This window comes from Drosophila grimshawi, unplaced genomic scaffold (genome assembly GCF_018153295.1).
Source record: "Drosophila grimshawi isolate 15287-2541.00 unplaced genomic scaffold, ASM1815329v1 contig_1377, whole genome shotgun sequence".
NCBI classification, from domain to species: domain Eukaryota; kingdom Metazoa; phylum Arthropoda; class Insecta; order Diptera; family Drosophilidae; genus Drosophila; species Drosophila grimshawi.
Genome location: NW_025062900.1, coordinates 22,106,568 through 22,121,221, shown reverse-complemented (window position 1 = coordinate 22,121,221; position 14,654 = coordinate 22,106,568). Strand labels below are relative to the sequence as shown.

General features: G+C 41.7%; 2 protein-coding genes across 3 annotated transcripts in view; one reads left to right on the top strand and one right to left on the bottom strand.

The window, feature by feature from the left end:
* LOC6566749 (receptor-type tyrosine-protein phosphatase-like N) overlaps positions 1-14,654 on the top strand; it is a 49,157-nt gene that overhangs the window by 2,881 nt on the left and 31,622 nt on the right. The window contains exon 1 of one of the 2 annotated variants that reach the window (XM_032739720.1): positions 2,926-3,211. The exons of the other annotated variant lie outside the window; for it this stretch is intronic. Within the exon in view, the coding sequence (XP_032595611.1) occupies positions 3,127-3,211 (85 nt within the window). The 5' untranslated portion in view covers positions 2,926-3,126. Of the gene's footprint in view, positions 1-2,925; positions 3,212-14,654 lie in introns of those variants that run through there. 2 annotated transcript variants of the gene reach the window in all.
* Positions 6,007-7,124, bottom strand: LOC6566766 (nascent polypeptide-associated complex subunit alpha). Its single transcript, XM_001993167.3, has 2 exons — positions 7,078-7,124; positions 6,007-6,992 (listed from the first exon to the last, which is right to left on the bottom strand). Exon 2 carries the CDS (start codon positions 6,942-6,944, stop codon positions 6,135-6,137), a length of 810 nt encoding a protein of 269 aa, XP_001993203.2. The 5' UTR covers positions 6,945-6,992; positions 7,078-7,124; the 3' UTR covers positions 6,007-6,134.

The following is a 14,654-nucleotide window of genomic DNA, read 5'->3' as shown; positions in this document are numbered from 1 at the left end:
TTCAAGCACTTCAGCAAACATCGCCATTCAGCCAATTATGGCGAAAAATCAGTTCATGTTAATATGAAAGCTGTCAGAATCTGATCTTTTTTATTGAGTGTGTAATGAAATAAATTTGCAACAACACCAAAGTCACGTAGCCTTCATTATTTTCTTAAACCAGATCAGGTGGCAGGACATGTGACTTGATTTCACTTGAAATATGACTTTGAACGAGGCGCCAGGAACACCAGCTGTCAATGTGGCAAGTGGCAAGTCGATGGGGTCCTATTGTGTCGACTTCATTTACTTTGATTGAATGCTGTTGACACGAGTCCCGCCTGATGGCTGCTGGATATGTGGATTTGTGGATCTCTGTGGATATGTGTTAAAAATAGCAGCAATACCAGTAGCCACGAAAATAACAACAACAGCAATAATAATAAGAAGAAGAAGAACAATGACAGCATTTATATTCTGTCACACAGCGAGAAATTCGTTTTGATTAAGACTTGCGTAAACAGCCGGAAGGAAGCTGCGGCATTAATTCCCCGCGTCCGTTCCGAATCCGCATTATAAATGAAACGCAAATATTTGTGTGTCCACAATACGGATGCACACACATATACATATATTACATATACATATAAAAAACCAATTCATAAAATACCACATAAGCCATAGTTCAGTAAAGGAAAGGAAAGGACTCGTGAAAAGCACTCTCGTTTCATTGTTGAATAGCTCCATAAACTGGGAGCCTTCCTAGCTCTTAGCTCTCATAAAAAGCGCATAAACAAAACACAAAATGTAACTTAAACTTTGCTTAAACAGCTCTTACTGCATTTTGGGTATTTAAAGTATATTTTGCAGAGTGTATTTCACAACATATGTGATTCACTTTTAGTCATTTGATTAATTATCGATCAAGTTATTTTTATCATATCATTTATCTTATATTATATCAATTTGATTGAAGCAAATAAAATCAGATAAATATGTTATGATACGCAGACTTCGAAAGCATTTATTTCTTTATTTTATTCGGCTTTATTAATATCATTATATTACACAATTGTTAAACTCAATAATTACCCATTAAAAAAAGAGACAAGGGTATATTGAAGTTGTGCAAAAGGATGTAGCAGGCAGAGAGACCCCATATATAGACCCCGTATATATTAAATATATTCTTGATTAGCCGCAAACGGCGAGTCTTTTTAGACTACATTTATGAACATGCCGAGAAAAGTTTTCGTATACCATAAACAAACCAAGTTTGTATACTTTCACGAACATCGTTATAATAAAAAATATAACCTGAACTTTAGAGATATATATATTTCAACGTAATGTCGGTTGAGTAACATGGAAGTGTATTCTTACTTGTTTGCACCCAACTTTTGTATTTGTAAGAATTTCCTTTGACATTATTTATTCATTTACCACTCTCGGAGCCCAATTGGATGTCCGCTGATAAGTAGACACTGAAAGTATACCATAATTATTTTCTTATCGCCAAGGCACAAGTTCTACATCTGAGTATTTAGTGTGCCGAGCTATCAAATTTAGCCATCGATTAAGTCGTCCATTGCTTGATTAACGGCTCAATCTGTCGCCGTCTTCTGCAAGTGCCTAAGCGAAACATTACAAACCCTACCAAAACTACCCGTACTTACCACACACACACACATACACATACTGTCCGTCTCCTCTTTCCCCGGCCCGCTTCTTTGGGATTATTAATCAACATTCTGGGCGGCAGCCGTTGTTGCAAGCAATTAATTTAAAACTGAGCAAATATCAATCATAATCCGAGCACGTTTCCAAAGTCTGGCCATATATCCCTAGGATCTCATTAGGGACATGGGGGAGTCGAGTCAAAATTGGAATTCGAATTGGAAGTAGAATACAATGGCGTCATATGGCGCATCACGAAACCTCAACGACGACAATCCATTTACTTAATGAGATTGCAAGTGACATTGTAAACTGAAACTCGTCTCGAGGTGCCTGCACAGTTAGGGCTCCCTAACCGAGCTCTCTTGCGGGCGGGGGGAGAGGTGTGCAGCACAATGTCGGCCAGTCTCATATAGTAAGTTAAGTGAGCCAAGTTCATTCATAAAAGGCGTCGCCAGCCAAAATATAAAAACAACAACCACAACATAGATGTATGAAAAAATAATCAATGGTAGGAGTGGGGGGTGCATAGGGGGTTCCCTACTGCGCATATACAAAATGTCTAAAAATAGCTGGACAAATGCAAAAAGATATCAAATTTAAAATGCCTTGGCCAAAAAAAAAAAAAAAACAACAACTAAAGTCTTAAGGCAGCTGAGGAGGCAAAGTAGCGAGTAACGTTTAGTTGAAAATGTAAAAGAAAATGTGGCCAAATGTAAAGAAGAGCAAAAAGAGTGGGAAAGCTAGGGAGAGGTAGGGAGAGAGGGCAGTTATTTTTGGAAAGTAACGCACGAACGAGGGAGTGAGTCGATGTGTGTGTGTGACAGAGACAGAGAGAGAGAGAGAGAGAGAGAGAGAGATAGAGAGAGAGAACGTCAAAGCTTAACGCTGAGCTCACACTCTAGACGGGCGCCACCAGCTCAGAAGCAAACTTTGCATTGCGTGCGTGCGTGGGCATTGAAAGCTGCACGCAACCGAACACAAAACGAAAGCTCAAAGCGTGGGCGTCGCTGTCGACGCAACAGGAGCACCAGCAGTCATCGGCCGTCAGCAGCAGCAGCAGCGTCAGCAAAAGCTTTCCGTGTAAAAGCTGTATGCCAACATTACCCCATGCCCGCCAACTGGAAGGCTGGAAAGTGAAGCTTCGCAGTGTCGTGACGCGCTGTCGGGTGGCTTTCAGAGGACTTCGTGTAACGGTTGTCGGCTCGTGCCTCTGTCTACCTGATGCTCGGCGAGTATTCGCAGCAAGGCGACACTTCGACTTGATTTCAGTTCAACCTGGTGAGCGCAGCGAAGTGAACGCTGGGCAGAGTGTTGAGCGGTTAAATAAGAAAAGTGACTCCCTACAGAAAGTAGGGAATAAATTCCCAGCTAGTATTTTGCGCCAGCTAATTCAGCGATTGTCGTCCAGTGTGGCCAGAGCTCGGTTACTTATGGGCTGACGCTGTTGCTGCTGCTCTTGCGTGGCATATGAAGCTCAACATATGGCAGCAGTTGGTATCGATGCCAAAATGCAGCACACTTATCACAAGCACTTTGCGCACTTTTCACCCTGGTAAGTCACTTGGAACACTTCGAATTTACAAAACTAAGTTTATCAACATTACAATGTGTCCCAAGTTTTTTGCTGCTTAACTTTTGCTTTCCATTTCTCTTTTCGCTTGCCTAAAGCATTTTTGCTCTGAAAAGTATGCTAGCTTTTCTGTGTGTCTCGATTACATTTCTATGCATAATTTGTTCGCGTGGCTGGCGTCGCCATTTTGTGTGACGATCGAAGGCGTGGAGCGTGATATAATGCAATAATTGACTTTAATTAAAGGAAGCTCTTCGTTTGTCGTCCATTCCAATTAAAATGCAAATAAATTCCAATTATAACATAATTCACTTTATTCTTTGTCTGTTTGTCAATTGTCATTATGAAATAGTTAGGAAAATTCGCGAAATGTAAGTGCGATACACAAATTAATGATAAAAATTACATATTCATTATAATTATATATGTATAAAAGAAAAACCCAAAAAAAAATTCCCCTGCAAATTGTTATGTGTATCAATTTCCTGTCAACGGGCAGCAACTCATGACACAGATAAGATATGTGTAGACACAACCAGCTACAGATACACACACAAAGGTGCTATGTGCAACTGTATCTGACATTGACACTCATACGCCCCACTCACCTCCTCCACTCGTTGTGCGCTTTACAAAACTGCGCATTTGGTTTTTGGAAGGCATCGAATGTTGATTTCCAATTGATATGCAATTTTCTTGCTGCTGCTTGCTGTTTGCTGTTGTCTCTCTGCACACAGATTACATATATTGATACACACACACACACAAACACATACACACACTCACTCACACACACATACTGATTCAAGTATATAGAAAATTACTCAGTTCTTTCATCATACACATTAACAGATGTTTGAATCTGACAAAGCCTGTTCATTATGCTTGCATTTTATCATGCATATTTTTTCTCCGGGAAATGAATAAAATATTGTGCATAAATTCCATGGAAGCGCACAGATGACCCTCGCAATATGCAGCTGGGAGGGAGCTGGGAGCTGGCATAATGAGACTCACTTCGTTTCGCATCTGTTGTGCTGGGCAACAGCAACAGGAGCTGCTGCTGCTGCAGTTGTTGCGCTTTGTTGAGTGCCTCCTACGTAAGCCGCTTTGGCAGCACCGCATTCTCACTGAATCCTATTCAGTGCACAGGATGTGCACAATTTCCACGTAGTTTGCTTTCAAATTGGAAAAATGCTACCCTCTAACATGCTTTCTAAATAGAGGGATGCAAGAAATATGGAAATTGTGTACCCAGACAAAAAAATAACAACTTCAAACAGCATAGAAAGAAACAACAAAAATTAAATATATGCTTCAAAAAGCTGCGAATAGCCCATTTAGTTGTTTGGCTCAAAGCGTTAAAGTTCGTTAATCAGCTTAATGGTCAGCTTGGCCAAGATCAGCGTTGATTCCAAATACCAGGCCGAAAGCCTTTTCATTTGAAAAAGTTGTTGAGCAAACTATAAGCCGCAGTATAAGTTTTCTCTGAAAGTCAAGACTAATAATGACTTGTTACAATTTATTTTCGAAAGTGAAGCAAACTAACTTTTGCAGACGAAACATAGTTGGTCAGCTTTGAAAATCGATAGTCTTTTGACGAAGTTATGAGAGAAGATTAAACGGTAGAATTTTCACCCAAATGTTTCAAATTTATAATTCAGCAAATAAATCAACCAAAAATTACAAAAGTATTTTCTACAATTAAGTTAAAGAAACAATTGAAATGCTTATCCGAATGAAAAACGCTTACATATTTGCCAAGTTGAGGCAAAATTGGGCTAAGCATTTATTAATAAGTTGCTTTTCATGGCGCACATAAGCCAAAAATTCTTTGCTGTCTGAGATAATATTATTATAGGGGTCAACAAAAAAATGTGGACTGACAACACGTTATTTTTCACCGAATGGCTGCTCACTGATAAATTTCACTGTTACACAGCTGGAGCCATTCCCTGTCAAGCGCACAAATCATAGCCAATTGCCGCATTGAGTTTCGCGGCCAGCGCTTATCTAATTGCTTTTCATTTTCCGCTGAGCGGAAATGCCTTTTCTTTTTGTTTTGCACGCTGTGCACAAATTGTGATTTGTGTATAGAAATGAAAGACCGAAAAACAATTTGTTCTGACTTAACCAGGGCTTAGCAGCAGCAGCAGCAGCATCATTTGCGAGTCGGTTACATAAGACTTTATGGGCCAGACGTAGGCCAAAACACCTTCCGATTCCACTCGAGATTTGCAGCTGTCTGTTCGTTAATTTTGTTGTTTTGCCCAGCTGCTCGATATTCGCAATAACAGTACTCCTAAGAGCTCTAAAGTGCCCAGGCAAGCAGAAGACCTGGAGCCAACACTTCAGGCTCAAGTGTTCGACCTTTAACCCCCAACATTGTGTTGAATATAAATATCCAGCAACAAAAACCCGTCTTAAAGTGTGATGAACTGCCTCCTCTTGAGCTGAGAGTCGGCCAAGCGCATAAGAGGGCCTACTTCACCGCCCACCACCAACTTCTTATTCCTGACAGTGCTGGTTTTATGCTCAGACAGACACCAACTGACAGCTACAAGCAGGATAAAAAAATATACACCAGAGAAAATCCTTTGCGGCTTTTGCCCAATAAATGCGCAACGAAATCGACTTGAAAGCGTTGAAAAACTGACCAACAGCTGGCAAAAACCCTTTCGACCAAAACTCAACAAGAGCTCACGTAGAACATTTTTTAAGTAAACAAAAAAACACAACTTGCTTCAAACCGAAACTGACTTCCAACAGCTGAACAGTTGGAAAGACATTTTTTTTTTATAATGAGTTTGATCTAGAACGGTGACTATTACAAGAAAGAAAATATATCAGCTGCGTTCATGACGTATATGTAATATATATTCATCTATGAATTAGAATTGTGTGACTAGACATTTTGTTCTGCGCCGACAGTTAGCTCCATGATGGCATTAACGACATCGCTATTGTGCTTCACCAGCGCCTTGATGGCTTGCTTGCGGGAACAGCCCGCCTGCATTTCGACCAGATCGATATCCTTTTCATCCAAAGCGCCGCCAAGTGCATGCACATCAATGTCCTCATCATCATTGTTGTTCACAATAAGTGCATCCGGTGACTGATGCGACGATTTCCCATTGTTGATATAGCGTTCGGCTGCCTGGGAGGTGGCTGCATTTGAGGCATTATCGATCTGCACCTCACCGAAAAAGATGAATGTCTTGCTCCTGGGGCACTGGAAGACATCCGGCTTATCGATGTACAGCAGCATATTGTTGCTCTTACGCATCGCGACACGCGACACATTCGGAATGCGCTGCAAGTCCAGTTTCATGAGTAGGCGTCGTGCCTTCCTCTCGCCACGCGACCACTTTGGCTTCGACATGAAGTTGCCGGCGCGCAAGTCCGAGAGTAGCATCTGCTCGGAGTAGGGCTCATCATCGCTGTCCGTTGAGGATGAGGCGCTGCCGGAGTTCGGGACAAGCGATTGCAATTTTTCGCACAAGGTCTTCAGATCCTCTACATTTTCAATTAAGTCAGACTTCTTGGAAATTGCATCGTCACCGTTAGTGTTGTTGCTGTTGTTGACAGATGTACCTGCAACTGATTTTGCGGCAACGTTAGCAGAAGCAGCGGCGGAAGCAGCGGCGGAAGCAGCGGCGGAAGCAGCGGCGGAAGCAGCGGCTGCTGCTTTTTTCATCTTTTGGTCTTTACCCATCGTTTTCGCAGAAATTCCAAATTAGTTTCCCGTTGGAAAGTTGACGAGCTGCAATTTATTTAACATAAAGTTCAGTTCAAAATGTTCTTTATTAATTTTTGTATTGTCTGGAAAAAAGTAATTGCAAACTTGCTTTCCTGACGTCTTCACCTAAAAAAGTTTCAACAAAGAAGAAGAAACCAAATTAATTTTGTGAACTTGGGTGCGATTGCGGCAGTGTTGTAGATCGACAGTCATGTGCAGTGCTGGTTAAGTTAAGTATTTGTTAATGATTGATTTATTTTGGTAATATTGTTGTGGACAATAAGAGCAACACTTGATCTAACCACGATTAATTTCATTGCATATTGCAGCTCAGTATATAATATTATCAATCGATCACCGATAGTCTGGCTGCTGCTAACGAATTTCTTTTGGATTATCATGAATCATAATTGCATTATTCTTTTGTTCTTGTTCGTTTTGGTGAAGAAACAAAAATATGCGTATTTAATCGTATCATATCATATCATATCATATCATATTATATATCATTACCAATTGCCACGTTGACTTTTCCGGCCAGTTTCACGCCTATCTAATTGTCTTACATTAACTTATATTAACGCATTTAAAATGGGTTATAATGCTGAAATGAAGTTGTGCAAAAGTATTTAACAGGTACAATAAAATATCAGAGATTATAAAGGATGGTCTGGCCGGATATCATGTTTACTTAATTTTATGCAGAACTCCCTTCGGTACTAGTGAAACGTACCGATTACAAATAAAAAATGCAACAACTTCCCAATGATATTGAATATACCTTGAATGAATATATACTTTTTATAACCAAAACCACTTTTCTTATTGAACAAACTACTGTCAATGGACGCAAATATTTTCTGTATGCATAAAAAAAGAAGCGAGCAGCATGAAAATCGAAGCGAGCAAGAATGCATTGTCCTGAGATTTATGAATGCACATAAACCTACATATATATATAAATATATATATATATATATATGCAAAAATGTTGTAGATATGCGCTTCTGCAAGTAACTGATTTCTTTCTTGAGTTTGTGAATAAAAAAGTGTGCTGCTGCCATAGATTCTTTTCTTATTACCTGCGCCAGCCATGAAATGATGATGATTTGTGTATAGTAATAAAATCCCGATAAAAGCAATTGATGGGGCTTAGGCAGCAGCATTTGCGAGTCAGTTACATCAGACTTTATGAGCTGGACGTAGCCCTAAATCACTCGATTTTCACAATAATAGGACTCCGAAGTGCTCAGGCAAGCAGAATACCGGGAGCCAACACTTCCGGCTCAAATATGCGACCAAGCACCAACGTTGTGAATATACCAACAATATAAAACACATAACGGAAATATCCAAAGTCCGTCTTAAAGTGTGATGGACTGCCTCCTGCAGTGCTGAGTCGGCCAAGCGAATAAAACGCCTATTTCGCCACATCCAACTTTGTATCCCTGACATTGCTGGTTTTATGCTCAAACAGACAGCAACTGACAGCCACAAGCAGGATAAAAAAAAAAAACATAAGAACAAATCCTTTGCGGATTTTGGTCAAGAAATTCGCAAAGAAAACATCTTAAAACCTTTGAAAAATAAAGAAAAAATAACTAGAAACTGGCTCAAAACTTTTGGCCTAAAACTCAAGAAGAACGAACGCAAAACTTAGTCTCAAAGGTAGCAAAATTTTAAAACAAACAAGAAACAACTTGCTCCAAAACGCAGAGTCTGCTTTGCAATGTATCGGACTGTGCGATGCTCTTATCTTAGTGTAATCATCGCTTAATACAGTTTTAGAAAAGATATCTTATTCATGAGCTTCGAAGTGTATTAGAAGAACTCCAAAACCGTTGCGATGAGAAGGAGTTATGAAAGATTTTTAAAGAAGATCGTGAATAATCTATCTTTTACTTTGAGAGATTTAAATTTTGGCTGGAACAGATATTTAAGAAATGTTTATCAGCACTTACTAATAAATTCAATAAGCTCTTTCCCTTCGGAAGCAGTGTATTAAAATGCACAATATTTCGGCCATAAAAGCTACGAAACTTGAAATTGTTTGTAGAAAGTTACAGTCGTTAAAGTTGGGCAGGGGGTGAGAGGGAGTGGTGATGTGGCCCACGGTTTACGGCACGTCCCCCACAGTTGTTTCTGGCTACTTAAGCTGTTTACTCAAGCGTAAGGCGTTTGCCATGTGGCCAGGTGATGGCAGCCATCTCTGACAGCTGCCCCTGACTGTGTCTTCGCTTGTGGCATCTGTTTTTCTGGCTGTGCCTGTCAGTTGATTTTGTATTTCGCACGCGTCTAGCGAACGCCGATTAAAACTCTGCGCGCACAACTTAATCAATTTCCGGTTTAATTTTCACTACAGCCAGCTGTACATAGAAATCCTGTGGCTTTGAAGAAGATTTGAAAAAAATTTGTGTCTTACAAGCTGTGCACGTTCTAAGTAAAGAAAATCCTAATCACAAGGTTAAGGTTCTTCCAAACATATCTCTGACCTCAGTTTATATATCAAGTTAGAACGTTTTAGTCAGTCGTCATCGTCTGCGGTATTCTATTATACCAGTGTAATATCAGCTTAAGATAGGTGGAAAATAACCTTCTTGTGATGTGCTTTGTGAATTTTGTCACTTTGGGTCTGAATTTGCAAGAGATATATGCATTTGCAATTTTTGCCAATCTTAGCAGGTGATTTCTACTATCCGAGTTTTTTTAGCCTTGCTTTAAAATTAAAGGAGAACTGGAATTTATGGGAGTGCTTTGGGAGGAGGAAGTTCCTCATAGTCTACCTTTCAAGTTTGGAAACTCTAGGTTGAAAATTGCGATAGATTTTTCTTGGGTTTTTTTTTTTTTATGGAAGAGGGTGTGGCAGGAAAATAGTTTTCGCCTTTCGAAAGGCTGCTACAAGTAACATTCCTTTCGATTCTGATGACTCTCATTTTCAAATTGTGTGAGATATGCGCTTTTATCGATTTGCGATTATCGATGTTATTGATATCCTGGTAACATTTGGAAAGTTAGGCCGACTCGAACACAGCTTCAAGTCTCTAGTTTTAAGGGTTTGGAAAAGAGTTGCGCTCGTCCAGACGGACAATCAGTGGCATCATACAAACCAAATTTACTCACAAATTTTCGGTATCAGAGTTTAATAATGCTGCATACACTAAATGCGCTGTAGCCGTATGATTTATATTATTTTTCCACATTATTTTACACAAAGATGTAGATTAATTACACATTTCCATAAAGTGTGTTTGGTAATGTGAAGCACAAAAAATTAGCTGTCTGCAGAAATCATGTGTAATAAATAAAAGTATATGTATTGGTCCTATTGTGTTTAATCACACTTCAGAACAGGGTATCACCTTGAGGAGCTCCGTCTCCCATTCTTTTACAAAATTCGAGCCTGTTTTATTTTTGCTCATTTTCACGCACAAAATTGTTGGAGACGCGAATTCGGTCACAATGCAAAACCTAAAGTCCTTTTTACGGCTGCCGTCGACAGCTGCAAATTGAATGAAATTAAGCCGAATTTAGAGTCCGCCATTTATTAAGTGGCTTTGCATTGCGAAAGGACGACTGGCTGCTTGACAACAGAGCGTCAAAAGAAGAAGCCGCGCGCAACAAAAGCTATTTTAATTGAATGAATACTTATTCAGTAAGTTCTAGTGAAAGGCACCAGCACCTGGCAACTAAAAAACCAACAGTAATAACAACATCAGCAAAAACACTTTCATGAAAAGCTTATTAATATAGTAAAATAGCTGGGAAAACTGGAGTTAAGGCTGAGCAATTGTGTGTAAGGACCAAGTTACCAGTGGAGCTCAAAGATGGCAGTTGCAAAGAATGTCATCTGTCAAGAAACAAAAGAATGGAAAAGAAAAAAGGCAAGAGAAAAAGCATTCTTTTAAAAAACCGGTTCACTTCGACAAAGTTATAGCTGTGAAGACGTTTGACATATCTCTCTGATCTTATGATTGAGAGTTTCTATAGTAGCTAAATGATATCTATGTTAACATATTTTCCGATGGCATAAAAGTTAAACTTGGATACTGATGCTGATTAAGAATATATATACTCATAGGGTCGGCGAAGTCTCATTCAATGCTCAAAGGTGGGCATTAATATAAGACAAGTCAATATTTACTGAATCTTTTCAAAAATAAATACATGAACCGGTTTAGCTAGATGGCCGAATCAAATATTTGAAATTTATTTAACTGAGGTAAATAAATTTCTTAAATATGTTATTATTATTATTATTAGGGGGGAAGCTGTACCGAGACCTATTTGATCTATTGTGCCCCCCTTCTGAGCCTATAGCTCTTCCATCAGCCCCAACTCCCTTACGAACGTGAGGATCTTTGTTGGGTTGAGGTCTACTATGTCTTTGCAATTCAAAACATGCGCCCCTAGGATGCTGCTTCTTCTTCTAATTAAGGCGACACATTCTGTCAGGATGTGCATCGAGGATTCCTCCTCTTTTTCACAAAACCTGCAGAGATCGCTACTGTGTATACCCAATTTTCTCAGGTGACTCCTTAGTCTACAGTGTCCTGTCAATAGACCGGTAAGTATCCTAAGATTGTTCTTTCCCATGGTTATAATCTATTTAAAACGTACAAGATTATAACCACCAAGGAGGCATCTGGCTTGTCGGAGTCCTACTGCCTCTGACCAGCTCTGATGCCGTCACTGTCTCTCCTCGTTTCTAAGTTCCAGTCGTATAGTGTGTCTCCCTATGCCACAATACGGTTCTGGTCCTGTTAGGGGCCTTTCTGCCCCCATTCTTGCTTGCTTGTCAGACGCCTCGTTTCCCGCTATGAGCCGGGACCCATCGTAGGGTGAGCCTGTTGTGAGTCCCGAGCAGGTCTAGCTTTGAACGAACTCAGCCTGAAATATGCTGGTGTGCGTTCCCAGGGATTCATGGTAAAATACCCGAGGACCCACCACTCCAAGGCCGGTGCCCTGATGGTGGTGTGGTGGTGTGAGCTCCATTAAGGCTTCAAGGGCCATTGTAGCGCAGGTGCGCATAGCTGCATACGCAGGCCATTCTTTGCAACTTTTGTAGTTGTTTCTTCACGGTGATCATCCGCGCCCTGTCACCCAATGCAACCACCCCATAGGTTAACATGGGTCTTACTACCATCAGGTACAGCCATCTTAATATCTTTGGAGATGTACCCCATGATTTGCCGGCAATACTACGACATGTATAAAGCGCCCTGGAGCACTTTAATATCGTGTTTTGCACATGGGTGCCAAAGTTAAGTCTGCTGTCAAAAGTGACTCCCAGGTATTTGACCTCCCTACTTGTTTCTAGTAGGGTCCCTGAGAGCCATATTTGTCTCATCCTCTGTAACTTATGTCGTCTGGTAAAGGGGACGATGACTGTTTTCGTAGGATTTAGGTTGAGTCCAACCTCCCTACACCTGTCATACGTTATCCTTATCCCTGACTGGACAATGTCACAGAGTGATTCTTCAAATTTGCCTAGCGCTGTGATAACAATGTCATCGGCATAACCTTGCCATTGAATACCACTGTTGGCAAGTCTGTTTAGTAGTTCGTCTACTAACAGACTCCAGAGTAGCGGAGACAACACCTCCCCTTGGGGACAGCCTTTGGTGGTTAGGACTGTTACAGTGCTATCATGTAATGATGCCGTGGCTTGTCTGGACCGTAGCAGTGCCAGTATCCATCTGCTGGTGGTATGGTCCAGGCCTAGCAGTCCAGAGTAGCATTGATTGCATCGTGAGATGTGTTATCAAAAGCACCTTCTATATCTAAGAAGGCGCACAGTGCTACTTCCTTATTATCAATTGCCGCAATTGCCTACTCTGTATGCATGCTGCGTTGGGTGCAGCGGCCTTTGTTTAAGCAAAGTGCTTCTGATTTTATAGTCACCAGCTCTTCCAACGTTTTCAGTAAAAACGATGTTAAGCTGATGGGTCTGAAGGACTTTGGGCTGGTAATGTCTTTCTTCCCTGCCTTGGGGATGAAGACTACCCTAGCTCTTCTCCATGCGCCCGGTATGTATCCGAGGGCTAGGCTACTTACTAATGCTTTCCTAATACGGGAGAAAAGTATTTCCTGTCCCGTTTGAAGGAAGGCTGGCGATATGCCGTCCATTCCAGGGGACTTATAGGGTTGGAATGTTCCAACTGCCCAATTAAGTCTCTCCCTTGAGACTGTCGACTTGGCGCATGCCTAGTCGTCAGTTGACGGCCTGTATCTACTTTCCCTCTCGACAGCCTCTTCCTGCAGGGGTGTACTTCCTGGGAAGTGTGTCTCGAAGAGTAATGCTAGTTTCTGCAGATCACTGCTCGTAAAAGAGTTATCCCCACGCTTCAGTGCTAAGTTCGCATCAGGCGCTCGTTTCGCCAGTGCTCTATGGAGCCTGGCGCCTTCGCTTGTGCTAACTATGCCTTCGCAGAAGTTTCTGTAATTCTTCCGTTTGGCCTTCCTTATCTCCTTATTATAGGAGGTCAGGCTCTCACGGTACTGCTCCCATATTCCGTCCCTCTTTGCCTTATTGAAGAGGCGACGTGTGGTCACGCGCAGCCTTTCTAGGCTGTCGTTCCACCATGGGGCATCTTTTTCCATGTACTTTTTCCCTACCGGGCAGTTATCTTCAAATGCCTTGGTTATGCATTTATTGAAGTCACCAATAGCCCTGTCAAGCTCTAGCGGCCTTCTGGGATTACCAGACAGGCCGTTGGCTAGGGAAAGTCCTTGGGTCGACTTGTACCCTTCCCAGTTAGTTTTTCTAGGGTTGCGACTTGGTGTGCTACTATCCGCATTTAATTTTACATTAAATAGGATAGTCCTATGATCAGATATGGATTCCTCTTGGGAAACATGCCAGTCCCTAAGGTGAGGCTTTAGGGACCGATTGATCAGAGTGATGTCTAGCACCTCTTCCCTGATCCTGGTGACAAATGTCGGTGTAGATCCGACATTACCTAGTTCTAGATTATATTTGAAAATAAAATCAGTTAGGCACTCACCCCTTAGATTGATGTCACTGCTGCCCCATATAGTATGGTGCGCATTGGCATCGCATCCGATGAGCACCGGCATCTTCTCTTTCCTGCAGTACTCCACCAGCTTCTCGATCTCTGGTGGTGGGCAGGGTGCATCCCCTGCGAAGTATGCGGATACGATAACAATAGAGACCGCGCTGCCCTTGGTGTACACCAGTATGGGAACGCAGTCTCTAGTCAGGAATTCTCAAAGGATAGTAAAGTTAATACTTTTCCTTACCATGATACAAGCTCTGGGTGCTGGATCTCTCCGATCCCAGATTACCTTTGAGTTGACTGTGAACAGGCCCTTGATGTACTAGGGCCAGCCCAAGGTGTTTGTTGGTAAACATCCTTGCTAAGACCGCCGAGGCTGTCTTAGCTCGGTGGATGTTTACCTGAGCTAGCCCTGTGTTGATGCCCTTTGACATCTACTTTTGGGAGGCTAGCTGACACGGTGAATGGGGCCTGGAGCTGTCCCCGTCACCGCTGCTCGTCATAGTGACGTCAGCTGCAGCTGCATCCTGCAGCTCCTCCTCCAGCTCCTGCGAGGACATGGGGATATCGTCGTCCCCCAGCATCTCCGCCTGGCAGAGCGTCGCATCTGCTAGTTCTTCGTCATCTGCGAGGTCCTCCGACGGGTCGGTGGGCTGCGCAGTCGGACTGC